Source organism: Ceratotherium simum, chromosome 4 (assembly GCF_057802395.1).
Source record: "Ceratotherium simum simum isolate JZ-2026a chromosome 4, ASM5780239v1, whole genome shotgun sequence".
Classification (NCBI taxonomy): domain Eukaryota; kingdom Metazoa; phylum Chordata; class Mammalia; order Perissodactyla; family Rhinocerotidae; genus Ceratotherium; species Ceratotherium simum.
The window spans coordinates 39,207,524-39,235,520 of record NC_141903.1 but is presented as its reverse complement, the minus strand read 5'-3'; the positions used below and the strand labels follow the sequence as shown (position 1 = coordinate 39,235,520).

The window sequence follows — 27,997 nt, the reverse complement described above, 5'->3', positions numbered from 1 at the left end:
CTTCTGCCCCCGATGGGCATAAGAATCTCCCTGCATATAGAGTGTGGAAATTTCCCATAACTGCCATGGAAAGCAGAAGCTGCTAATTTTGCCTAGCACTGCTGAAGCTCCTTCCATTAAAATGATTCCTGAGGAGGCAGAATAACCTTAGGAGAGGTATTATTTTTGATTAGAAAAGTCTCAACTCAGCTGTGCTATGAAGCTGATTCCACAACAGCCTGTAGAAAAGATTGTCTGGGACAATCTTTTGAGGGTCAGGGCCCACATTTAATCTCCAAACAGAGTTATGTGGGGGAGGCTAAGCTGACTCAAAGGGGGACTAGGAGCCCATCATGAGTTGTGTTAAAGAGCCCCTCACTTTTCTGCTCTGGGTCACCTCATTGTCCCCAGACCCTCCCCTTCTCTGTGTACCTGTCCCACCATGGTCACCAATCAGAGTATAGGGAAAGCCACTCTTTTCTGTGCATTCTCACCCAGCTGTATTTCATCAGTGAGCCAAGGACTTTTTGTCTCTCTTTTTCTAACACTGTAACCAGAGTGCTGGGATCCCAGGGTTTCCATACAATCTCTAAGCAGAAAGTCTTTGCTTTATGGAATATGTGCATTTCAGCAAAGTTTGCTATAAAACAAGCCTCCAAAAAGCAAATCCCATTTGTCTACTGACTTCCATGATAAAATCAAAGATATATTCCTAAAAGAACAAAATTCCTAATGGAATTCCTAGCCAGAATTGAGAACTTTTCTGAAAGACTTTCTTAAAGGAAGAGGATTCTCAGGTGACTTTCTCTCCACTTGCTCTACCGCCCCCGTCTTGGGATACTTTGATTTTGTACTCGGAGAGCATAAAACTTGTCAGAACACCTCCTTTTTCTCCCCTCTGGTCATCTGCAGTTTCTAATAGAAGTGCTGGGAGATAATGGGCTGCCAGCAGGTGTACTATCTGTCATGCCCAGACAGGCCCAGCTCACCAACCAATGACCCATGCACACACATCCCTACGCCTCCCTCAGGCCAGCCCGTGACACAGAAGCAGCTGTAGAAAATAACCCAGACCTTTGAGAGGACCCTTAGTTCTGAAGGGGAAGGAGGCTGAAAAGTTGGGAATTGCTTGGAGGATCTGACTCCAGAGCTCGCTCCCCAGTAGATCTGGCTACCTATTCTTACTTGTGCTTACAAAAACCACCCCTCGCCTGCACAGGGCCTAAAATTCTGCCAATAATATACTGAGGTTAACAAGCTCTTCTTTCTTGAAATGCACATAGCTGAGAGTGGGCTCCATCTCCCCATCTGAATAATGCTGAGGTTGGACCAGATCAGCATTTCTCACCGTGTGGTCCTAAGATCACCTATATCAGAATCCTCCAGTGGCTTGTTAATACAGATTTCTAGGCCCTACTTGGAGCTACTGTAATTAGATTCTCTAAGGGGTGAGGCCTGGAAGTCCCAAGTTTCACCATCTCCCAGATGATTCTGGTGGGGTTCTCAATCCCACCAGAGATCCACTGATCTCAATTAAGACTGTTCACACTGTGTGTTTATTCATACCATAGGCAGAATTAGTTTAATCTGTCTATTTTCTTCTAACCCCCTCACTGAGGTCTGCTGGATGGAGGGAATGGGAATTTGGGGGTGGGGAGGGAGGTATGTGATTCTGGAACTGGAACACACTAGGAGTTAGGACAGAGCTTGGCTGAGGGTTGGGGGTCTCTGGTTGGTAGAGAAACCTTTCCTTTTGTCCCAAGATGTCCCTACTCCTCCCATTTGGGATGGTACTATAACATGATGAGATTCAGGTGGGACTGGCTTTTGTGAGCTGTCCTGGGACTGTACCCCTAGGGTGAACAGGCCTCTTATGACAAGCTCTCTGTTGGGTCTTAACAGCTGACTTTCAAACTGGACTCCTGAACAGCCTTTAGGAATACAAGCTGTCCTTGAACATGGCAGTGGTGGGGTTGGGGGATGAAAGATGGGGGCAGGATACCTGCAGTCTGCTCCAGCCCAAACTCCCTTCTGTAGGATTGAGTCTTCAAACTCCATAGAAACAGATGAGAGGACCCATCTTACCCTAGAAGCTCAAAATTCCACAAAGAGAAGGCCCCCTGGGGGTGGGCCAAAGGGAGGATCCCAAGCTGGGCAGGGTGGCCTGGACATGAGCTGCTCTGAGTAGACATTCACCTGGGAGGGGTCATTTAACTCTATAAGCAGCAGAGCTGGCACTCAGAATAGCTCTGAATCCCCTAAACCATGAGTCTCATTTATCCTAACGTGGCTTTTTGCTTATCAAAGAAGATCTCTTGGTAACACGCTCCAGAGAGCAGTCAAAAGGTAAGAGATGATATTTATAAGAATCCATTTTTTCCTCTCCACTTCACTGCTCTATTGTTTTCTTGTTCAATCAAATCCTATTCATAGCTGCACATCCCATTTTAGGAGCTGCCAAAGTGATAAATATCCTGTCCTTTCTTCACTGTGCTTGCTGCCACTGCACCTTTTCTTCCCTTCCCCATCCCACAGGGCTTGGGGTCCTCTTTGGTTGGGTCTCTCACATCTAGAAAAAGTCTCCATCCAGTTCCCGGGACACAGGACAAGCCACTTGCTTTGCCCCTTTCTCCTGCTTTCACTGTTTCTCATGACTTTTCCTGATCCCAAAGTCTCCTGCTTAAGACTGGCTGTGCTGCATCCAGCAGAGAATTGTGGCCGGGTCAGCCCTGCTCTTAAGTCATGACCTTCTTCATTTTCCCATGTGTCATGGCACTGACCTTCTGAGGAAGTGTGGGCTGGTCATACAGGTTCCCTGTAAGGGGCAGGAAGGAGGATTGCACAGAACACCCAAGGCAGTCAAAATGGGATAGAAGTCCACGTGGTCAGACTCCCAGTCTACTGCTTACCCTGCTGCCTTGAACCTGGCTTCATCTCTCCTGTTCATTCCCTCATTCTTGTTTATGAAGCACTTAGCGATGACACTGTGTGCAAGGCATCGTGCTAGACTGGAAACGCAGGAGGGACGTCAGGGCCTGACCACAGAGGGTAAGAGCCCTTGTTTATTGACTGACATCTTGACTGTTGCTCAATAACAGTGCAGCCCTTACTGAGTGGATACGTTTGGCTTTGCCTCTAGCAGATCTAGATCAAATTTGCTTTTGGGGGATTCAAGCTTATTTCATTTTTTTAGCAGTTAATCACTGAGTATTGGAGTGGTCTAAAGCAGTCCGACCGATTCACTGCTGTACTTGACCTGGTGATTCCTCCAGAAGAAGGGTAAAGTGAGGCCCTGCTGCAACGTGGGAATTGCCCAGGGAACCTGCGTGGTTGAGGCTCAGTCATTGTCACTGGCTGGAAAATAATTTCCAGGCCACTCAGGGTTTTTGGGGACAAGTGTCAGGAAGTGCTTAGCCCTGCTGATCCCAGGTGCTGTCCTTGTGGCTGGAGACCTGCCTGTCCTTCCCTCCAGGTTCTGGGCAGGAGCTTGATGAAGGCAGGGAGAAGTTCTGGGCCTGGGTGGGCCTGGGGAAGACCTAGACTGGAAACACTTCTGTGTTTTGGGCACTTTACATAACTACCTCATTTATTCATGAAGGTATTTATAAACAAGGGGGGAAGTCATTTCCATCTTACAGGCGAGGACACAGAGGCTCGGATAAATCAAATGACTTGGCATTAAGTCATGAGCCAGTAAATGCTTGTGCCAGGACATAAACCCAGGTCTGCCTGACTCTTCTACTAGACCACTGCTCACAGCTACTGATGGCCCTCCAGGAGACTGCCTGGCATCCCCTGCAGAGGGGAGGAGCTCTGGGTCTTTGTGGACACAGGCTCAGTGAGCTCCAACACCACCTCCATGGGGAAGGCCATGGCATCATCTTGCTCTGCCTGCAGCAGCTACTTCTGGGCCCCTGTATCAGTCGGCCTCACAGTGCCCTGCCTCACGCTCAGGCACCTGCCTCTTGCCTCCCTTGCCTGGACCCTCCCTGCCGCTGCTGAGGCACATGATGCTGTAGGACTTGCTCAGTGCCCACGCACAGGTGCTGGCTTGCCCAGCCAGGCACGGAGAGCTGCTGACCTGCACCCACTTGCAGACCCACCTCCCACGTTGTGTGGACATGGCTTTCCCAGGGGCTGCCTGGGAGGTGCAGGTGAGTCTTCCCACAAGGTGAGACTTGTGGAGTGAACTTGACTAATGAAACACAGCAGATGAAAAGATTGGGCTGATAAACTATTTCTCATTCTGATGGCCTATTCTGAAATGTGGTGTTTCCATATAATCTCCCCGGGGAAGTCTGTGATGACCAAGTTGTATATTCCAGAAGATGGTGGCCAGGTCAGCAACCTGTATGTGCTCTCCCTCCTCCCACACTTCACTTTCCTTTTTCCTTCAGCAATATTTCATTTGGATTGCAACTCCCTTGCTCCAATAAAGTGTTGGCATGCAAGATTTGCTCAGGGCTCTCTTTTCTAGACAACACAGGCTAAGACAATAATAATAGCAATAATAATAATTCCTTCCATTTATTGAGAGTTTACTGTGTGGCAGCTATATCATCTCACTGAATCCTCACACTATCCCTATGAAGCAGGCACTATTATTATCCTCATTTTAAAGATGAGGAAACTAAGACTCAGAGAAGTTAAGGAACATACTCATGGCCACACAGCATGTAAGTGGCAAAGTGATGATTTAACCCAGCTCTTCTGTTCTTCCAACTCCTGTAAGCCACTGAACTGTAAGCCAGTCTGAATGAAGTTGCCTTTAACCTTTATAAATACCAAGGAAACCTGAGTATCTGCAAGGAGCCACCTGCAGGAGACTCCCAAGGATCCCAGGGAAGCCCAGAGAGTCCCTAGGGGAGAGCCCTAGGATACTCACGTTGTAAACGCTGGGTTGTACTTTGCACCTCGGTAGTAGGAGTATAGGTTGAACATCCCAATCATGAAGGCCACAAATACCATGATGAAAATGACCATGAACTTGAAGATATCTTTCACAGTTCTCCCCAGGGAGATCTGCAGGGGCCCAAAACTCTCGTTGGCTGGCAGGATGTACGCGATTCGAGAGAAGCTCAGCACGACAGCTATTGCATACAGCCCTTCTGATATGATCTGAGGGTCTGAAGGCCACCACTTGTCCCTGGCTAAAAGAAAACAATCTGGGTTACTCATTGGTGGACAGGATCTGTTCTGGAAGAGAAACCAGTTAGGCCTGATTAGAGGTCTCTAACCTCATCACTTGCCATTCCTGCCCTTGTCTTTAAATTAATCCCAATACACTGAAGGTGCCGCTCATCCTCTTGGAACATGCTGGCCCATCTGTCTGGAACACCCTTCCCTCACTTGAAGGTCTGCTTCATTCTCAATCATCCTTTAAGACTCTGTGCAGGTGTCATCTCTTTCAGGAAGCCTTCTGTGACCCCCATGGGTTGGGACAGGTTCCCCATTCCCCTTTCTGCTCCCACAGTATCCTGTGAACCCCTCTGTCATGGAACTTACCATGCTGCTTGCTATTCTGTCCTCCTTACCAGTGTTTGAGCTCCCCAAGCAGGGCCTGTCCCATTGGCTGGTAAGCATCATGAGGAGGTCATGGGGAAGAGCATGGACTTGGAGTTAGACAGAACTGAAGTTGAAAGTGGCCTTTCTACTCACTGGCTGTATGACTCTGAGCAAGTCAATTAACCTTTTTGAGCCTCATTTTCCCCATCTGTAGACTGGGGATAATATCGTCAACCACACAGAGCTGGAGTGAAGATGACATGAAATCATACATGTAACGTGCTTAGCATAGGGTCTGGCTGACATATAGCAGGTGCTGATAAATGTTGGTTAAATGATCGGATGAAATCCTAACCACAAGTTTAAACTTGCCACAAATCAGAACAAATGAGCTCACCTGAGGGCCAAGAATCGGAAGGCTCTTGCCTGAGAAAATGTTCTTGGGTTTTGTTTCTCAGGCAGTATGTGTCTGGGACAGTTGCTCCCCAACTGAGCTAAGGATCCCAAAGTAGTGACCAGTCATCCAGATTTGCCATGATAGCCCTGTTCAAGGTGGCAAGAGTCCTGGGAACTGTCCTGGGCTGGAGAGATTCTGCTTGTGATCACGGGTGAGGGGCTGAGCTGCCCTGGGGTTACTCCTGCGGCATAGCAAATCTGTAAAGTGTTCCTATTGCGGTTCTAATGGTACAAGGAGCAGCATCTATCACTAATAAGCTGCCTACTATGTGGCAGGGCATACAGTGATTCTTAAGTAGGGCAGCACCTTCCTCCTGGGGAAGTGTGTGTGGGTGCCGGCAGTTGTCACAATGACAGGGTAGGAGTATTACTGGGATGCTAATATCCTGCAATGCTCTAGACAGACCTGTATCATGAAAACTGCCCTGCTGAAAAAGACAATAGGGTCCCTGTTGAGAAATGTGCTAAGTGAAACTTAAATTGAAAAACATTGAGAAACCTAAATTAGCCCTTACACTTACATTAGCTGTAATTTTCACAACAGCCCTGTAGAGTAGATATTATTATTGCATTTTTAAGATTGGATTTGGGGTATGGGGTCCTTTTCAGAGCCATGTAAATGCAGACAGTGAGGATATTACATAGCCATTCTTGGCACCCCAAGAGAGACAGAAGAAGAAGAATTTTGTTCTCTATTTTCAAAGCTAGACTCTGTTAATTATAATAATAAAAAGCAGTAAGAAACCTTTAGTAAGGGACTCAAGGCCTCTATTTGCCACAAAGCTTCACATAGTGCATTTTAAATTAAATTTGGAAATGTAATAAAATTATAAACTCTATGTTCTCATCAAGGTCATAACTCAGAAGTCCACAAAAGACAAGAAAGGAGAACAAATTATGTTCTTCCAATATATCTGTCGCCCTCTATGGATAAATAACACATTTAGATAACATGAAACAAGACTTGCCTTCTTCAAACAGACACCAAAAAGGAATTTCTTTTTTCTGCCTCCTATAATTTAGCATCTTAAACCTCAGCTGGAATAATAAAAGCTACTCCTATAATCTATTAAGATAGATTTAGCTGTTGTCAGACCATGGTGACCAGGTCAGAACTTTTAGTGAAAAATATTTTACTTGGACTGGCTTGTAAGAGTTGTGATGGATGTAAAAGAAAACAGCACTGTGATGATTCAGACAAAGGGATTTTCTTCTTCTTGGAGCTCTTTCCATGAGAAAAATTGCTCTATTACAACCTGAAAAATGGGGATCTGCCTCCTTGGTGCTGTAGAGGTTGGAAGGTACCACTGCCTGACCGGCCACAAGAGGGCTCTCTTCTCCTGCAACTAGAGCACAAGTGAACACTGAGAGATCCAAAAGATTTCCAAGGGCACAGGTGATCCACAAAACAAGGGCAATAATGTGCAATACTTTGGGCTGGGTGAGATCTTAATACAATCCATAAAAGGAATACAAGTCACAAGTGGACAATGCTGCAGCCTGAATCGTGGCATTAAGAAAAGTATCCAACACAATATCAAGATTCTCTCGTCTTTCATTGATGAACCCTGAGCAGCACAGAGGGGAAAATATACAAGCCCATTTTGCTTCTAAAAAGTCTGAATTTGCTAACCTAACAAATGAAGAGTGGATGATATATAATACTACAAGACTCTCCATTTCTCAATGGGTATTCCCCTACCATATTTACATGTAACATAATCTGTGTAACACAATCTGCATTGAATGTGGGCAGAAACTCAACTTTTGTGTTAAGTGGCCAACCCTCTGCGGATCATTGCTGTACCTGACCAGGAAGATTCTGAGGTCAGAGGAGCCCCGTGACTTCATCTATCAGGGACATTTGACACTCAAACCCTTCATGATACAGCAGCTGTCATTAATGAGTGCCTATTAAGTGTCCAGGTGGTTTACTGGTAACAATAACAAATATCTACTGTTTCTTCTCCCCACTCATCTTTCTCTTTTGGTCCAGAAAGTACAGTGCTGGAGCAAGAAAGATCCAAGAGGTAGTAGTGATAATAACTGTTACCATTTAGTGAGCATTTAATATTTTCAGAGCACAATGCAAAATTCTTCATAAGCACTATCTTATTTAATCCTCAAAACACATTTTCTGACATAATCCCAGTTTTACATATGAGAACATGGAGGCTCAGAAAAGTTAAGTAAACAAGGTCTCACAGTGAGCTACAGAAGTAGGATTTGAATCCAGATCTCTCTAACTCCAAAGTCTGGGAACATAAGCACTATGCCGTTCTGCATGGTTGTCAGTTCACGTCTGGCCAGGATCCCTTGCTATCCAAGGCATTCCTGTATTTCTGGGAACATTGTGGGCCCTGTCATGAAAACCTGTTTCTTTATCTATAAAATAGGACAAAAAAGATCCCTTTTGCAGAGCTATTGCAAGGATTGAAGTTTATGGTGTAAAATGTCTATATGGTTCCTGGCACCTGGTAGGTCCTTAATAAATGAATGCTATAACTCTTATTATTTTTCCTAAAATTTCAATCTACTACATCACACTGTATAGTCTTGTGGTTTGAAAGACTTAAGGCATCTCCTAAGAACCTAACTTGCCAGGAGAAAAGAACTTTTGAACTGGGAAAGCAGGATTTATCTTTGCAGAAAACATAGGGATCCAATACAGAAAAAAAATTTTCCAGATTTACATTCCCCCTTAGGGCTCCTGGATCCACATCAGAAACGAGATTTTTCTTTAAAAAAAAGAAAAAACATCCCACAGATACGTTCCAAGAGCCTTTCCAAAACCAATCCATTCTTCATAACACAAAAAGATGCATTTCTTATAGTCACTAATTCCACGTTCTGTTCAGCTGGTTGTACTGCAGGCAGCGGGACTTTGTTTGGAGGGGTGCCTGCGCTGGCAATGGAGGTGACCAAAGCCGGCCACATCACAAATCACCAGCTGCGGGACCAGCCACGCTGAGCCCACGGCCACGCCCCGGAAGCGCGCCAGGCAGAACGTGCGCGGAGCACCTGCCGACTCACCGTAGGTGAAGTACGCCACTTCCGGCGGAAGCGAGACGTTGTGTAGCGAGTCGTCCTGCACGTGCTGGTTGACGTACAGCTGGGCCTCGCTGGCCTTCAGGAAGGCCATGAACCTCGCTGTGAAGGAGGCCACGAAGATGGACAGCATCCCGAAATCCAGCAGGTTCCACAGGTGCAGCACGTACTCCCGCGGCCCCTCCTCCCAGATTTCCTTGCATTCAGACCAGATCATTCCTGCGGGAGAGTGAGAAGGTCAGGCTCGTTTTTTAGTTCCCTTGGCATTTGTGACCACAGGGGACACGAAGGGAACCAGGGTACAAATGTAAATATAAGGTCTTTGGAGCTGAGGACCTTCATAGCTGTGAGCAAACTGAAACGTGTCGTCAAAGGCAGATTTAGGGGGTTGGCCTGGTGGCTTGGCGGTTACGTGCTCGCGCTCCGCTACTGGCGGCCCAGGTTCGGATCCCCGGCGCGCACCAGGGCACCCTTTCTCCGGCCATGCTGAGGCGGTGTCCCACATACAGCAACTATAACATACAACTATCTACTGGGGCTTTGGGGAGAAAAAGGGAAAAACAAAAAAAGGAGGAGGATTGGCAATAGATGCTGGATCAGGGCCAGTCTTCCTCAGCAAAAAGAGGAAGATTGGCATGGATGTTAGCTCAAGGCTGATCTTCCTCACAGGAAAAAAAAAAACAAACAAACAAAGGCCGATTTAGAATCAGGAAATCCTCAGACTGCAAGAAGGTGTGTCACCTGACCCTCTGCTTACAGATAAACCATCTCCAAAAGTGAGGAGAGAGTTCTCATCCATTGATAAATTCTGGGAGGCAATATGGGAGAAGTATGGTGGCTAACATTTATATATTTTAAGAACTGGGAGGTCTTAGGGAATCATCTAGTTCTAAATGAAATGTAAGGGAACTGAGGTCCGGGAATGGGAAGGGGCTTTCTGAAGGTCCCACATTAGACCTAGAATCCAGTTCTCCTAACTCCCAGATGAGAATACTTTCCTCTGTACTTCTATGATGGTTTCAGTGTGATTAATTTTGGGATTGTTTCAGTGAGCATTAATTAATATAAAATAATTTTTTCTTACTCTTTTATAGTTCATTGGATTTTAAAGAGGTATGTTCTCATTGTTATACATTAAACAATGTAGAGGTATGTAAACAAAATGTTACTTTACCCACCCCACCTCTAAACCAGCCTTGTGAGGTAGCCTAGACGAACAGTTTGGTGTGTTTCTTTCTGTACCTGCACTGTCCAACATGTGGCTATTGAGCACTTGAAATGTGGCCCGTTGAATTGAGAGGTGCTGTATAAGTGTAAAATGCACACCAGATTTCAAAGACAAAACAAATGTAAAATGTCCCAATAATTTTTTATATTAATTACATGTTGAAATGATAATATTTTAGATATATTGGGTTAAATAAAATATATGATTAATTTCACCCGTTTCTTTTATAATTTGGCTACTAGAAAATTTAAAGTTAAATATGTGGCTTATTGTGGCTTGCACTGTGTTTCTATTGCATAGTGCTATTCTGCATCTTTATATTCACTGATTATTAAAACTAAATTGGTTTAGATTATTAAAACTTAACTATTCAATGACACTTTGAGCACCTACTATGTGCTAGGCAGTGTTCTGTATATATATGTATATATTAACTCCCTTAAAGTTTGCAACAGCCCTATGAAGAACATTCTATCATTATCCAGTTTTATAGCTAATGTTTCATTAGGCACAGAAAATTGTAATGTGCCAAACTAGGAGGCAGGAGGTCTGGAATTTGAATCCAGAAGGTCTGCCCCTAGAGTCCATGCTCTTGACCACTGTGTTATTCTGCCTCTCCAGGAAATAAAATTGAGTTCAAAGCAGGTGATGTTTAGAAAAGACTCTTGAGCATTTTGTAAATGACATCAAAGAATCTTACAGCTACTCAAACCTGGGCAAGATTTGATGCAGAACCAGCCCTTTCTGTGTTATACCATGTTACACTTAACCTGCGTACTTAGGAGGTTAATGTGATAAAAGAATCACTAACTGGTTGGTTAGTGAAACAGTTCCAGCTCACTGAACACATGCTCCCTAACACGCTGGCCTCTTTCGGCACTCCCCTGGCTCTGACGTCATGTGCGTCTGCCGGCCTGCCTTCCCAAGTGCTTCCTGCCTCTCCCACTGCTCCTCCTCAGCTTCCTTTGTTGCTCCTTATCCTCCCCCCATCCCTTAAAGGCTGCTGCTCTCCAAGGTTTCAGCCATTCTCATTCTTCCCTTTCTCCTTGAGTAAGTGCCTCCACCCCTGAAGCTTTGTCCTTCATATCATTGCAAAAATGTCCCACAGGTGTATCTCTTCCTATTTTTCTTAAGAGCTTCAAAGCTGAATTCCCACCATGCGGAGAGACTGCTCTAAGTGGATATCCTGCCAGTGCCAGAAATACCACATATCCCAAGCTGGCCTCCCTGTCTCTCCCTACCTCACAGTCCCACCATTGCCCAGTACTCCTTCTCTTGCACCCCTGACTCCTCGGGCTGTCACCCTGATCACCACAGTTGTGCAGATCTTCCTCTGGCGGACTCTCAGATCCAGCCTGTCCTCTCAGTTTTCAATTCCATCTTCTTGCTTCCTAAAGTACAGGTCAGATCATGGTCACTTCCCCCTGCAGTATATTCCTTATAACCCCAAGATAAGTCCAGACTGCAAAGCTAGGCCGTCAAACCTTCCCATACTCTCCCACTATCTCCATACACCTGATATTACAGCAAAGCATGTCTACCCAGCAGTCCCCCACAGTTCCACCTCCAACCATTTGCTTGATGTTCCCTCCTCTCACGCCAGACCTCAAACCCAAGCACACTGGCAGATAACCACAATATAATACAGTTGCCTTTGAAGACCCAGCTGCTTAAAAAGCCTGGAGTCAGGGATGATATTAGGAGCAGACAAATAGTCATGGGGGCTGAAGCCTGGCTGACTTGGTCACAGGCCCGAAATCTGGCCGAATTCGGGTAATGAGCTGATTATCCTTACTCCTCTGGGACTCTGCCCAGGGACTGTTTTAATCAGAGTTTTCCCTTTTCTGGTGAAAATGGTCCATTAAATAAAAGGAATTGAAACTAAATGTTTTTCTAAGGAGAAAAGTAATTTGAGAGCAGCTATTGAGAGAAGTCGTGGCTTTGATGGAACAGATTCTAAGATGTGCATGTCTGGATCCAGTTGGAGTCCCCACAGTAGGAAATATCCCCAGACGTTGCAGGTCTGTTTACAAGACACTCCTACCTCCACCTTGCCTTTTTTTTTTTCCTTAACAAAGCCATACTTCTCAAGCTTACCCTTTCAAAATTTGTGTGGTAATTCAGTGAAGTAATAATTTTCTTAACACTGAAATGTACTTTCTTCTGTGCCTGTTCAAATAGATATTTAAAAAATGTTATTAGAAAGACCATTATAGGCTGGAGAAAATAATGTTTGTTGCTTTCCTCTACCCCAAATTAAAATTCCTAATGTCTTAGTGGAACTGCTTTTAGCTGGGCACTAGGAGAATCACAGGCTATCACTTAGGGCCATCACTGGCGGTAATTCAGGAAGCCCTGGGTTCAGGTTCTAGCTTGGCTACTGACTGGGTTTGTGACCTTAGACCTTGATTTTATTGGGGTTTTGGGATAATTTCAAGCACTAAAAGCTCTATGAATCTGAAATGCAAATTATTTGTAGAAAACAGACTTTTCTAACCAATATAGTAGCTCCTCATCGGGCATTGCAAATCACTTCCTCCATGGTCAAATGCCCATGTCAGTCTTCCTAGATTTAAATATTAACTCACCCAGACTAATTTAAATTATTCCAAGGCCATGAGTAAAAGTAGCATGGGCCCAAGGGTTTGAGCAGCAGGAATGCTTAATGAAAAAAGAAATGTGTGAAATTAAGTACTTTAGTGAGTGAAATTAGGCCCCCTGCTTCCAACGTGCTGAGAGTAGTTTAGCATTTTATATCCAAGCTGAGCATCGTGGTCTCTGGCCTCCAGCATGTCAATCAGAGGAGTGTTTAGAGCCCAGGAGCTCAGGGTAAGGATGCTGGGCCCTGGAGCCTCCTTCAGACAAAATCCCCTTCACTGGATGCCTGGAGGCCAGAGAACAAGGTCACTGATAATTAACGAGGTTGGCTGGCAGAAGAACAGGCTGGGAAATGCTAGGAAGCCTTGGGGGAAGCGAGTAGCTTCATTTGGGCAGGTTCTGAGTAATGGCCTGCAGGCTGCTGAGATGGAGCTGGGCAGTTCAAAAGGCTGTTCACTCCCATCCCTGCCTCAGATGCTATCCAGAAGGGATCCCCCTTCAAAATCCCGTGAAACTCAAATATACACATTCCTTAAATGGTCATGGGCCCCAAGGCTTCCTCTACACTGTCCCAGGGGCCCCAGCAGAGCAAACTTCTTCCCAAAGCACCTCCTCCTGGGAGGCCTGTCTGTTCTTGCTGGTCAGCTTCTCATCATTGGGTCAGAATGTTGGTGTTCTGTGAACTCACAGGAGGGAGAAGATGCCTAGAAGCTCTCAACCCTCAAGCCCTAACATCCAGACACTATCTCAGTGGCAGGTCCTTTGCAACAAACCTGAGCCTCAGACACATTCAGGATTCATTTGTTTTCCAGGCAGGAAGATGATATTAATAGATTAAAAATTTTCTTAACAAAGCTCCTCCTCCTCTTGTCTGATTTTAGTAGCTAACAATTATTGTGCACCAGCTAGGTGCTAGGCCTTGTGCTAAGCACTTTGCCAACACTAAATCTTCCTAATAGCCTGATAGGTAGCTACTGTAATTATCCCCACTTTACCCCATTTTACATGGAAAAACTCATGTACAAAGATGGCAAGTAAGTTGTCCAAAGCCACACAGGCAGTCCAGGACCCTTGCTCTCCACTGTGCTGTCACCACCAGGCCCTCTACTAGGCACAAGCTTATTCTTACTGGTCGGGAACTCATTCATCCACTTAACAGACACTGTTGAGTGTTGACTCTGTGCCAGCCACCATTCTGGGGATACAATAACCAAGAAGATTACATCCCTTCCCTAGGAAGCTCATTCTAGTGCTGGAGACAGATGTATCCACAAACAGTAGTGCTACAGGGTGACAGGTGCTGTAATAAAAAATGTCCAGGGAACCATTTGTGGAGACACAGAGATAAGTGCAGTGAGCATTGTAATCGTGAGACCCAGAAGAGTGCCTTGAACAGCTTGTATCTGTCGACTGAATGGAGTGACTTCATGGAGGAGGTAACTCTTGGTGTGAGGAACCAGAAGTTAGCTTGGTGAAGGAGGAAGGGCTGGCAATGTGTTGCAGATGGTGACCATGGAAGTGAGCAGGCTCTTCTGGGGAACTGTAGGATGCTCAGTATGGCTCAAGGGTCAGGGAGTGGGGCTGGAGATTGGCAGCAGGAAACGTTAATGAAGGCCAAGAAGACCATGGAAGGCCCTCCTTCAGGCCATGAGGAAGAGACTGGGCTTCATCCTGAGCACCTAGACAGCCCCTAAAGGTGATAAGCAGAGCAGCAACGTGATCTAACTTGTTGGGAGAAACTTTGGCAACTTAGTTGGAGTAGTCTGCCTGGAAATCTTACCTAAATAAATGAAGACACCATCTAAAGAACGAATTAGGCAAGGAACCTAGCACATATGATTTTACAATTTCGTTCTTGGCTAAACCTAGGTGTGTGATTTCAGAGCTAGGACTTAGCACTGCCCTCAAATAGTTTGTATCCTGGGTGGGGCGAGGGAGCAGCTTGATCCTCACATTTTACACATGTAAAAACTGAAATTCAGAGAGGCAGAGCCAACAAGGAGGAAGACACAGAGTCAGGACTAGGTTTCCTGACACCCAGTCCCAAGTTCTTTCCTCTTTTCCAGCCCTTTAAGTGTATTTTCCTACTATGCTGGGCATTTATATCTCAATTGAGCTTTTGATACTGGGGCATGTGTTTAAGAAAACACGCCAGGTTTAGCAGTGCTGTAGAAAGAATCTTCATGACATGATTCTGTTCCTAGAGGGAGAAATGACATGCATTGTGGCGAGGCTTCCTGCCCTCCAAGCCTGATGGCTTTCTGGGAACTCCTAATGTTATTACAGAGTCCTCTGATGAGTGTCTCTCGAGCCACAATCTCCAATTGAAAAGCCTTATTATAAGCTCTTAGAACTACCCCAGAGTCGCTGCTTATGATACAGGCAAGAAAGATAGGTTCCTATGATATAAATTGTTGTTGGAAATTCTCCAGCCTGGAAGGAGGAGTGATGGTCTCTGGTTCATTTAGTCCTCCCTAGAGGAGCTCTTTTGACCGTGCTGCAGCACACATGTCTACTAGCAGATTCATCCCTCCTCCTTCAATGATACTCTTCTCTTGGCTTCCTTGTTATTGTGCTCTAGCTTCTCTTTTCCCTCTGAGTGTATCTTCTTAGTCTCCTTCTGTCCTCCACCTCCTCTGCCCATGCCTTAAATTTGCTGGATTGACAACTAGAATTTTATCAAAATTCTGCTGGTAATCAGGTAAAGCATCTGGAGGGAGGAAGAATGTATTTCTGATTGGGTTTGGCCTTTCCACACAACTGTACAGCAGAAGAAGAACAACCTACTTGCCCAATAGGAGTAGGGGCTTGGGGAAGAAAGTTATTGTCACAGTATGTGGCCATTGATGAGGTCATTTGGAAAACCATATGGCCACATGGACAGAGGGCTAACAGAAGACTAAAAGAGTCAACTACAAATTTGTATGCTTACGGAAATTATAGAAATATTAATAATTATCAAGACAGCAAGAAACAAGGGAAAGCATGTAGTATTGTCAGAGGTGTTAACTGTGAGGAAGAAAAAGAGAAGGGGGGCCAGGAGGACAGTGCAGGTGGAGGAACTTGTAATTTTAAGTGCTTGGTTTAAAAAGGCTGCACTTTGAGAAGGAGACTTTTGAGCAGAGACCTGAGGAGGTGAGAAAGTGAGCCGTCTAGCTACCTGCAGGAAGAATTCTCAGGCAGAGCAGACAGCCCAAGCAAAGGCTCTGAGGGAAAAACAGTGTGAAGCAAGGAAGCCAGTGGGGCTGCAACAGAATGAGTGAGGTGGAAAGTGGTGGGAGATGAGGGCATAGAGATGGGGTGGAGGGCTTTATAGGCCATTATAATGACGTTGGCTGTCGCTCTGAGGGAGATGGGAAGCCGCTGAAAAGTTTTGAGGCAAAATGTGACAAAACCTGATGCATTTTAAATGGATCACTCTAGCTCCTGTGCTGAGAATACACTGAGGCACAGGAGCGGGAAGGGCAGAAGCAGGGACGCCTGGTTAAGGCCTTTACCTCTTTGCGGTCAACCTCTTCATCCCCGAAAGGAGCAGGCTGGACTTGTTAGGGTCCTGAGGTTCTCTTCAGCTCTGGGGCTGCTACTGGTAGAAAGGGCGTAATGGTTTGGGTGTTTTTCTAAACAGTCTGTAAAAGTACTGCATTTATGAGTATGATACATTATGGGAGAAAAGAACTGGGCTGCTGTGTTTCTAGCTGATCCCAGGCCTTCCCAGCAGTGCCTGGGAGTAGAATTTGAAGATTCCATCAATAGGGGCCTGATCCCATTTCAAGCCTGTCTGTGTCTGAGCAGAGAGTGGATCAGATTGTGGACTTTAGGGTGTGCCAACAGCAGAACACAGTGAACACAGTGCTCCAAATCTTTCTCTCGAAGGTTATTATTTTGTAATAATTAAAGAGCTCCAGAAGGTATTTAGGGATAAGATAATGTTAGTCTTATTTTACAGCTGCTTCCCAGTATCTGGCACAGTGCCTGGTATATAATATAATGCTTAATAACTAGAAATATTTATTGAGAACAAAATTAAGAAAATAGAAGAAATATCAGAAAACTTCCACATTCCTCCTACCACTGCATCTGCCAAGCTCTGTGCCCTCAACTCCACCTTCCCTCCTGTTACAGTGGGTGAAGTGTCCATGTTCCTGCTAAGGCCAGGTCCTCCACTTGCATGCTGGATCCCATCCCTCTTACTACTCAGGAACTTTGCTTCCAGATTCAGTGGTCAGGTCTCAGGCCTCATGTTGCTTGATCTTGCAGCAGCTTTTGACAGAAGTGACCACTCCCTGGTTCTTGACACAGTTACTTTGATTGGCTTCTGGGACACCACTCTCTTGGCTCTCCTCTTACCTCAGTCTCCTCTGCTGGACTCTTCTCATCTTTCTATCCATATTGTTTCCATCCTTTAAATACTGGTCCTCAGTTCGTCTGTCCACATTCACAGTCTAGGTGATTGCATATAATTTACTTTAAAGACACGGAATGCCCAAATTTATGTCTCCAGCCCCAGCATCTCTGAACTTTGCACATGTATATCCAATTGCTACTTGACATTTCCACTTGGATATCTAATAGATATCTCAAACTGAACTCTTGATTTCCATCTCTGCTCCCTCTCCAGACTGCTCCTCCCTTGGTCTTTCCTATCTTAGTGAGTGGCTCTCTATTTTTACCATTACTTGAGCTAAACAACTTGGAATTTTCCTCGACTACTCTCTTCCTCTCACACCCCACAGAAAATCCAACAGTAAATATTATCAAGTTTACCTTCAAAATGTAATCGCCATCCTCCACCTTCTCAAAACCAACCACTTCCTGTCTGAATTACTGCAGTGGCCTCCCAACTGGTCTCCCTGCTTCGGCTCTTGTTCTAGAATCATCTATTCTCTACACAGCAGCCAGCGATCCATTAGAAACTTAAATCATATGATGTCACTTCTGTGCTCAGAACTCTCTACTTGTTTCCTGTCACACTCAGAATAAAATCTAAACTCTGTACCTTGGCCTACAAGGCCTTGCATGATCTGACTCTGCCTCTCCCTCTGACCTCATCTCTGCTCACTCCCCCTTGTTCACTATGCTCCAGCCACATTAGTTTCTTTGCTGTTCCTCACACATGTCCAGCTTGCTCCTGAATCCAGGCCTTTAACACATCTGATCCTTCTGTCTGGAATGCTCTTTACCAGATGTCTGCATAGCTTGCTTTCTCTCTCCTTCAGGTCTCTATTCAAATTTCACCCTCTCAGAGAAGGGAGATAAGAGGGCTTGCTCTTACCCGCTTCACTACCCTGATAAGGTAAAAGTTGAACAGAGACCTGCAGGAGAGAGAAAGCAAGCTATGCAGATATTTATTCAATGTGTCTCTGCAATCAAAGAAATTTGAATACTGACTAGATATTTGAATATATGAAGAAATTAATTATCATTAATTTTCTTTTATGTTTATGGTTCTGTTTTAGAAAAAGAGTCCTGATTTTTATTACCAGCCATGATGGAGTAACAAACAGAAAAAAAAATTATTCAGACATTGGAAACAGCACAGGACTGTGATCCTTAAGTAAAGGGAAACAAGTGAGGTATGATCACCCTGTCTTTCTTTCTGGTGGCACATGCCAGTCTGCAGTGCATGGAGAGGGATCTCAGAAGCAGAGAAGCAGTCCCTCTGAGTTGGAGAGAGATTAGAGTTCAGGAAGGTTGAGGCGATTAGATGTTGTGTGGCAGAGTCCCAGAGAGAAGGGTACTATGCAAAACAAAACCAAAAAACAAAACCAAAAACAAGCAAACAAAAAAAGTTCATAAATTTACATCAGGGTCCTTTTGAATGTTTCCTGAATATGAATTCAGGAATGCATAGAGTGAAACTCCACAAACAACAACTGGAGAGCTGCAAGCTAAACAGTTTCCAGAGCTCACCTAGAGTGGAAAGATGTTTGAGCTCTGACCGTCCAGAGTTGAGAGTCCTTGTTGATTACTCAGGGCATTTAGTAGAGACTCCAGATATGTGTCTCTATAGTACAAGGATGAACAGTCCCTATGGTAAAGCTTCTCCAGATCTACTCTAAGAAAGCTTAAAAAGGACCAAACTCATCTGCAAGTAATTTAACAGCCTATCAGAATAAAGCCAAAAACTCTTTAAAGAAACAGTTCCTTTAAAGGAACAAAATCCAGATGCTCAATAACATATCATGTAAAGTGCCCATCAGTCAATCAAAAATTACTAACACACCAAGATGCAGGAAAATGTGATTCATATCAGGAGAATGATTAGTCAATAGAAACTACCCAAGAAATGACAGAGATGATGGAATTAGAAGTCAAGGCCTCTATAACAGTTACTATAAATATGCACAGTATATTCAAGGATTTGAGGGAAGATACAAACGTCATGAGGAAGGAAATGAAATACATAAAAGAGAACCAAATGGAATTTCAAGGATTGAAAAATACAATATCTGAAAGGAAAAATTTATTGGTTGGGGATTAAAATCACAGAAAATGCAGAAAAAATATCAGTGAACTTGAAGTACAGGGAGAAAAAAGATTACAAAAAAGAAAAAGAGAACTTATCGTTTAGTGATACACACAAAAATGTTTATAGATGAAATATTATGATACCTGGGATTTGCTTCAAAATACTACAGGGTTGGGAGAAGGGAAGTAGGTGAGGTATGAATGAAACAAAGATTAGCCAGGACTTGCTAATTTTTGAAGATGAGAGATTGGTCCATGGAGTTCATTATATTCTTCTCTTGATTTTTGCCTATTCTTAAAATTATTCACCGTAAAAAGTGAAAAAATTATCTAAGTAAGAAAAAGTAGTCAGAATCTTTCTTCTGTCTGAAATGTAACAGGAAGTGGATCAATGAGAAATAAGTCCTCCCCCTACAATACTACAATACAAGACAATGTAGTTGTCTTGAAAACTCAGCTCTGTTTTTGGGGCAGAAACTGGGACCAAGCTATACAAGTTGGGAACCCTGTAGCTGGAGATGCATCCCTCTTATTGGGCTAATGTCTGACACCCAGGAAGAGAAATACAAGGAAACTCAGGAGGAAGTCAGGGTTCATTAGGAGCCATTAGTATATGGTAGCTACACCCACTTAAGGGGAAGTATGGTTGCACTCACCTGAGTCTTCTGCCTGCGGTCCAGGTGGGGACATGGGATGGGTGAGTGATTGGTGCCATAAATACTTTAAGTTTTATCCATAAGCCCAACGTGTGAGCTTTTTTTTTTTTCTTAGTGTGTCTTAGTCAGTTTGGGCTGTTCTAACTGAGTGGCTTATAAACAACAGAAGTTTATTTCTCATGGTTCTGGAGGCTGGAAGTCCGAGATCAGGGTGCCAGTAAGGCTGGGTTCTGGTGAGTGTGCTCTTCCAGGTTGCAGACTGCTTTTTCTATCCTTACACGGCAGAGGAGGGTCAGAGAGCTCTCTGGGGTCTCTTTCATAAGGGCACTAATCCCATTCATGAAGCCTCTGCTTTCATGACCTAATCACCTCCTGAAGGCCCCACCTCCTCACACCATCACATTGGGATTAGAGTTTTAACATATGAACTTTGGGAGACGTAAACATTCAGTCCATTGTAAAGTGCCTAGTGTTAAAATGCTTAGTTTAGTTAAACCATGGGGGATGTGCTAGAAAGAATTGGGATAGACTCTGAACTGTGAAAGTGAGACTACAGAACTCACTCTGCAGCAGGCTTTAATGTCCCTTTCCAACTTTATGCCAGTGACTCCACTAAATGAGCCTTTGGTCACAGACTTGCTGGTTGGTTGAAAGCCCCTAGGAACATTGTGTGCTTTTCTGCCTCTGTGCTTTGCATCAAACCATTCTTCTCCTCATCTCCCTCTACCTATTGAGAGATCCAGCTTAGAGACCTATTCCCAGTTGTCCTCACCTTAGGCATCAGTAGGATACTCTCCAGTGGTTCAACTCTGTGGCTCTCTTAGGCTGTATTATTTAATTAGCACAGGCCATGTGTTGGGCTATCTTTTAAAGTATTTGTTCTTTGGTGATTTTGTTTGATGGCACAGACTGTTTGACCCTGAATACATTTTGACTTAATGTTTGCTAACTTAAGCAAAATGAAAATTATACCAATGTTGAACTTTTGTCAAGAAAGCAAATCTGGGGTGAATACTGTTAGAGCAGTTTAATTAATTGATAATATCTTGATACTGCATAGTAAAATTTTTTCAATCTTTCTATCTTCAGTTTTGTTTTATTCAAAACATTCCCATCAAATTCGAATCTATTTAATGTAAATCTTACAATTTATTGATCAAGTTTCGGTTATATACAATATCACTATTATAACTTTTGGAATTTTTCGTTTTTTTCCTGCCAAGTCTGATTTTTTTACCAATCAATTTTGCAGTTTTCAGTGTTAGAAAAATCTATAACACATTTTGTCATGTATTATTTTAGCCATTGACAGTTTTATTTTATCTTGCTTATTCCTACTAGTGATAGTGCTTATGATTTGGGCAAAAGAGAGATAGGCTTTCTTAGCTATTCAATGAGAAAATTGGGAACACTTTCTTTGGCAATTCCAGTGGCAGACCCTGGCAGCACAAAATATCACCACAAAGAGGAATTTCACAGCTTCGTTGCATTTGATAACACAAAAAATGAGAAAATGTTACTCCTCTAACTTTTTAGATTTATATTTATCTTCACAATTCTACTGTATATCAGTATTCAATAACAAAAAAATATCTTATAAGCTATGCAATTTTATACTCTTTTTCAGAAGCAGAACTTGATATCCTAAGGCCGTCAGTAGACTATATTTAAATGAGCAAAGCCATTTCCTGTGCAAAGCCACTTTATGATCACTTTCAATACTTGTATAATGAAAGTATGTAACGAGTTTCCCCCAAACGTCCCCTTTCAAAATTGGGATTTCTATTACAGGTCTGTGCATCTTACACACCAGCACATAGAGAAGTTGACTTTGACTTCCTTGTTGAGCATTCACTCACCATCCTGTCTGCCAAGAGTAGACTCAAGAAGAAAGGAAGAACTTCAGAAGTCAGAGTTGAATAATGTCCTATTATGATTAGGGGAGGAGAGAGTAATTGAGTGACTTGCTTACCTAAGACCCACTTCATGATGAGCATTTCTGTCCAGGAGAATTGTGTGGTTTTCACTCTGAAGATCTGTTTTGGGTAGTCTGTGAAGGTTTCGTTGGGTAGGGTTTTAACACCTTCGAAGCGGTCAGATGCGTTCACAACTAACAATCCCAAGAAGATTGTAAAAGAAACTGCATGGGCTACAAATTTCATGAAAGGACTCCTCAGGGTTCGTCCTAGCTGGAATCAAAATATGTACAAGACATGTTAAACTGACAGCTCTAGGTGGGTGCAGGTCTCTCGTTAAAACACTTTTGCCGAAAGTTGACCCAGAGAATCCTGTCTTGGACAGAAGCTACTAACTGAATCCAGACAACATTTTCTCTAGCACTTTTATGTGAGATGCTGCTTGACCAAATCTACTTTCTACTGACTGATTTTTCCTATTTAGAAGACTAAGTGGGAGTGGTAAGAGAAAGGAGTAGAACACAGTGGTATATCACCATGTTCCAGTCTGACTGCACAGCTGCCTGCAGCCACATGGATATGAATTTTATGCCCCTTGAATCTGGGAAAAAAACAATCTGTTTTAATAGAGTTCAGAATTTTAAAAAATACACTTTGGATATGCTCTGTTGCTCTTTTGTCCTTTTTCTTGAGTTTTACTGCTTAGATGATTTGTTTTCAATGTTTCTTATATGTTGGTAAATTTATTTAAAGTTATATGTTTTCCTACTTGAGCTATGTTCCCATAAGTTTTGACCTGTAGCATTTTCACTGATATTTAGTTATAAATATTTTATAATTTCCCTTTTGATTTCCTTTTTAACTCAGAGGTTATTTAGTTTCCAGACATAAAGGACTTTTTTCCTGCTTTTAAAAATTTTCATTTTATTGCCATGTGTGTACAGATCACAGCCTCTATGATACTACTCTAAGGCTTACTGAGATTTTCCCTGTGGCCTTGTGCAGTTGTTCCACGTGAGCCTGACATCCAAAAGATGCCCTGTTAGGGAGCAAGTATTGGGCATATCTTCTCTATCCCTGACATGCCATCCAAAGGTCACTTGGATCATTGAGGACTACACTGGAGGCTGTATGGTGAGTCTTTGCTGACCGTGTACTAGTGAGCTCACCCAGGTCTCTTCCAGGTCACTGCCATCACCCTCACCTAAGCAACAAATCTTACCCTCATCCAGATATACTAATAAGACAAGAACAAAGGGAGAAACTTATGAAGCTCAGTTCCTTCTCCAAGGCAGACATTCAGTTATAGCCAGTGACTGGTTAATTGATGTTCACATTCTGCCTCATTCAGGAGTCCTAGAGTGAAATGTCACCCAGGAGATAGATTATTGGTTCAGCAGAAGATCAGTTACAGGGGTTTCTCCAGGTAAAGTTTCCCTAGTTATGACTATGTTCAACATAACATTTATAAATCAGATGGCTTGGTAATGTTCTTTTAATATGTTTCAGCATGGTAATCATCCACTTTAATTATGCCAGTTATTAGTGTAACATGATTTATTATGGTTCTAATGCCATAGATAGTTTTTATCTTTTTTAAAAAACTACACCTCAGGTCCGGACATTGGGAATCCCTACTGGTGCTGGAAAAAACTTATTTGGATTCACGTGCATTGTCAAATTGTCATATAGTGCTCAGTCTCTGGCTCACCCCAAACTTCCTGGGTACTGTTCTTTTACTCTGGGAAATATATATATGAATGTGAGAACAACTAAGTAGCACTGCTAAATTAGCTCCAAATAAACTGCATTCATGAGAGCACAGGGGTGGGCACCTGTTTTTACTGGTTGACACACCTCTGTGTTCCAAGTCACCAGGCTCTTAACCCTAACCACAGGTGTAAGCACCTAACTGGGGCATGGTAGCCACATACCCACAAGGTAGCCATAACTGCAGTAGAGCATGCAGAGAATGTTTGCAGCGTCGCTCCCCAGTGTGTACCGCCAGAGTCTCCTTCACCAAATGCCACCCTCACTCATCACCAGGGGCCGATGGCCTCAAGCCAGGGCTCAGTGTACAAGTTGGAAAGCTGAATGGAGGCAAACTTTGGATCAAGCATTCCAAAAAGAAACATGAACATCTTTATGGCTAGAATGGTTCTCAAATTTTAGAGAGATCCTGGTTAAATTAGCGGCAGATTCCTCAGAATGCTCCCTCCAAAATTCTTATTCAAAATATCTAACCTAGGGCTCAGGAATCTTCCTTTCTTGGGGGTGAGGGGAATGTTCACTAGGTGTCTCTAATCAGGGTGTCCTCACATTACCCTGTGAATCCACCCGTTGTCCTGGGGGCTGAAGAGGTGCTAAGTAATAGTGGGATTTCAGAGGTAGGGCTTCTAAGGAAAGAAAAGGAAAGTTTGTCATATGGTCGTTTGACTCCTCCCTTCTAGAAAGGTCCTGCTAACTCTGAAGATCTGAGTCAAGTCCATTCCAAAGTCAGTTAGTCAGCACTAAGATGTTTACATTCAGCACTGGAGGTTGTAACGCTGCTGATGTAACTGGGCGGGGTTGGGGGGGGGGGAGGCTGGTGTGTGTGTGTACGTGTGTGTGTGTGTGTACATGTGCAGTGGTTAAGGTCAGGTCTCTGGAGCCAGAGACCCTAGGTTTAAATCACAGCTCCATAGTTTTGGGCAAGATACTTAATCCCTTTGTGTCTCAGTTTCTTCATCTGTAAAATGGGGATAAAATAGTACCACATAGGGTTGATGTAAGGAATGAATTATTTAATATGTGCAAAGCAGAACACTGCCTTGCACATAGGAAGCACTTAGTATGTGGCACTGGAGGGCATCAGGCAATTTCCCTAAGGGGAAGCTTAAAAGAAACTTGACTGACTCTTCAAAAGCTTATACACAAGGGTTCACAAAGGGAGACCTACACAGAATCCTTATGTATTTACGTCATGAGCCCTTTTGGGGTACTGTCCATGTGCAAGATGATGCTGGGCACTGGAGATGATGGTTATAAAAGAAACTATAAGATTTGGTCCTTCCCTGCAAAGTTGCTGATTTTTTAGTGGAGAGAGACACAGCTAAACACTGTAGTAGGAAATAGATGGAGAGATTGGGAGAGAATGTTGCAGGGTTCAGGCTTGGCTAAGTATGCAAGTGACCAGGCTTCTGGCACTCTTAAATCTTATCCCAGCAGGGTGATAGGTGATGCACTCTCCTTTTGGATTTGAGGGCAGAAGCTTTTGTAATAAAAGAGCAAAAAATGCTCTATTTCTTGGCACAAATTTCCCTTCCCCTCCGTGACAATGCTTCAAAAATTGCATCATGATTTTCTTTAATCTAGTGTAGCACTCTGGTAGAGACAAATGAGAGGGACACAGAGGCTTTTGGAGAACTATCCTCTCCTGGTTGGCTCTGGACCACATGGTTTGAGGACCTTGTTTCAAACCATTTCAGCTTTGGCAAGGCAAACCAGGGATCTTCAGAAGCTGCAGAGTCCCTCACGCCTTCCTCACTAGATGTTTTTGTTTGGGATGGGGCTGAGGGGGCTGGGGGCAAAGACTAACACTTCGATATTTCTGCAAATGAGAGTTATGTTGCAGTAAGGACTGATAGATTGCATACTACAAAGACATCAGGTAGGAGTATAAAGTTGTTTACAGCTCTGCCTGCCTGAGTCCAGGGACTAATTTATAAGGATAATTGAACAGCAAAGGTTATCAGGTAATGGAGGAAGTCAGCTTCCCCTTCACACTTTTGTAATTAGAACTTGTGTGGTTTCCCCATACTTTCATGATGCTGACTTCTACCCCAGTCCTCCTGCTACAGAGATACCATAAGCCCTTGAGGATGACTGTTACTCTTTCGGCTCCCGGATTTTAACAGGCAAACAACCTAAATTATTAATCAGAATGGAATAGCAAAAGATAGAAAACAGCCTAATCAGTCATAAAGGCCCTTTGGCATTGGAGCCCTTGTTGAGAGGATAAAGAACTCTCTAGGAAAAGCTCTACCTGAGAGCATCCATGCAGATAAGAACTCACCGGCCTCTCAGTGGGCTGCCTGACCTCACCCATGTTGATGGTTACAATGAGAAATGATAAAATAAAAAATCACTGTTCTCTTTATTGATCCTGACAAACCTGTCTCATACTCCAGACCTGCAAGTTATCACCACGTGTACACATCTGTGACTTGGTTCCCTCTTTAGCTGCCATATTAGTAAGTTGAACTTCCTTTGACACCCTTAACCTTATAATCTCCTTATTTAACTGTCTTTGTTAGGGACCTTCAGAAACTTGGTAAAAATAGAATTGACAGCCTTAGGAATTCAATAGGAAAGAAATGATGAGGTGATTTTGACAGGCTAATTAAGTAATTTTAGTGTCCCTAATAGTCTCTAAATTAGGACAACAACTATTAGGAAGTAAATGCACTGTTAGGTTGAGTACAGAAATATCAACATTTTCTGGACATTGATGGACATTAGCTGTTTGATGAGGTTTAGCAGTGACATTTTATGAATACATTTATAAAAGAATATCAAGGTCTAATTTCTTCGAGGGAGGTGTAATAAGGTTATTAGAACATGGAATTGCTGGAATGACACTGGCTTTTTCATGGAATTACTAGACACGTATAAAGGCAGTGACCCCTTGGTAGGAGGAATACTGGCACATTCACAGATTTCTCCACTGTGCCCCTCGTCTTGGAGGACATTGTTTTCTGGGCATCAGGAGCCTTTAGAGAGAGCTGGTTTCTTCACATGGAAGATGTGACACCTCTGTAATCGCCAGTAATATAATATCTCTGTCAAACTTGAAAAGATTTCTTTCTAAATGGTGAAAGGAAAGACTAAAAATATCTTGACTGTTTCATATGTCCTTTGGCTGACTTAGAGCAAGTTTAACAAGCTCTTTAATAAAGGAATCTTTCCTTGGAATGAGTGTTGCCACCAAAAATTATCTCATGCCATAGACTATGACTTGTCACTCAGCTGTGGACACACCTTCTACTTCATTGAGCTCAGATCTGGAGCCCAGAAAGTACACAGAAACCACAAGTGGCTTAATAACCAGCTAATGATTATCTTGAGTGCTGTGTTTTATTAGTCTTCTGGAAACTCCACGAGCACCAGATCTCAATCAGACATATATCTGAACAGAGAAGAGGAAGCCCCAGCCATGGGCCCAAACTGCCATGGGCCCAAACTTTCTTGCAATCATTTCTTCTACAATGTTCCAGAAGATTGCTGTAGGTCTGACCCCTATGTTCCATGGTGGCATCAACCTCCTGGATTTACTTGTCCCCAGGGAAGTCCAGAATTCCCTCCCTCTCCCACACACACTGTCTTTTTTGCATCATATCTGCATGATATTGGCAAGATTCTTCTTCTCAGACCTACTGAAAAATCTAAAAAATCTGGAAAATCTAAAAAATTGTCAGCAACTGGGATATCATCTCTTTCTGACTATTTCCCCAGCCAGGCAGAGGCAAACCAATTTGCTGGTATTGGCTAGTCCCAGTTTCCTGGAAGCTGTCACATTCAGTTTTACAGTGAAAGTGAGGACGTTGGCAGTGTTTTCTCAACCAAGTGGCTGTTACTTTAATGACTGAATGTCCTAGAATTAGTTTGGGGCTCAGAGAATGTGGAGGCAAGCATCCCTATCCATCTAGGCTCTGGGTAAAGGCAATGATCTAACTTGCAGTATAGACTAGATAATTCCAGTATGAAAACATGTGCTGAAAACTAATGACCAGCTCAAATCCACCTTTAAATCTGGTTAGTTTTTTTTCACTCACTGTGCCTTTTTCAGCTCATAATGAAGGACAGAAAAATTTCCTTCACCTACATCTGTATCATTTGGGGAATTATGATTTATAAATCCACGTCATGGTAGACTGCCATAGAAATAAAATCCTCGGTAGATATAAGGTTGAGCACCACAGATATTCAGTATGAGGACTTTTGTTTTTAATACTATTCTCAAGAAGAAGGAGTTGGAGTCCTAACCTCTCTGTGACACCTCTCCTACTCTAAAGCAGTCAGTTCATTGCCTGCCTAGTTAGGTGGCCTCTTCAGCAGCCCTAAAGTCTTGAGCCCATCATCCCAGCATGAGTTCCCTCTTAGTG

General features: G+C 43.5%; 1 protein-coding gene across 1 annotated transcript in view; it reads right to left on the bottom strand.

Moving 5' to 3' along the window:
• Positions 1-27,997, bottom strand: part of TRPC7 (transient receptor potential cation channel subfamily C member 7) — a 131,563-nt gene that overhangs the window by 26,240 nt on the left and 77,326 nt on the right. The window contains exons 4-6 of the mRNA XM_004420162.3: positions 21,911-22,127; positions 8,974-9,207; positions 4,865-5,129 (exon numbers count right to left, since the gene is read on the bottom strand). Coding sequence (XP_004420219.2) covers positions 4,865-5,129; positions 8,974-9,207; positions 21,911-22,127 — 716 coding nt within the window. The remainder of the gene's footprint in view (positions 1-4,864; positions 5,130-8,973; positions 9,208-21,910; positions 22,128-27,997) is intronic.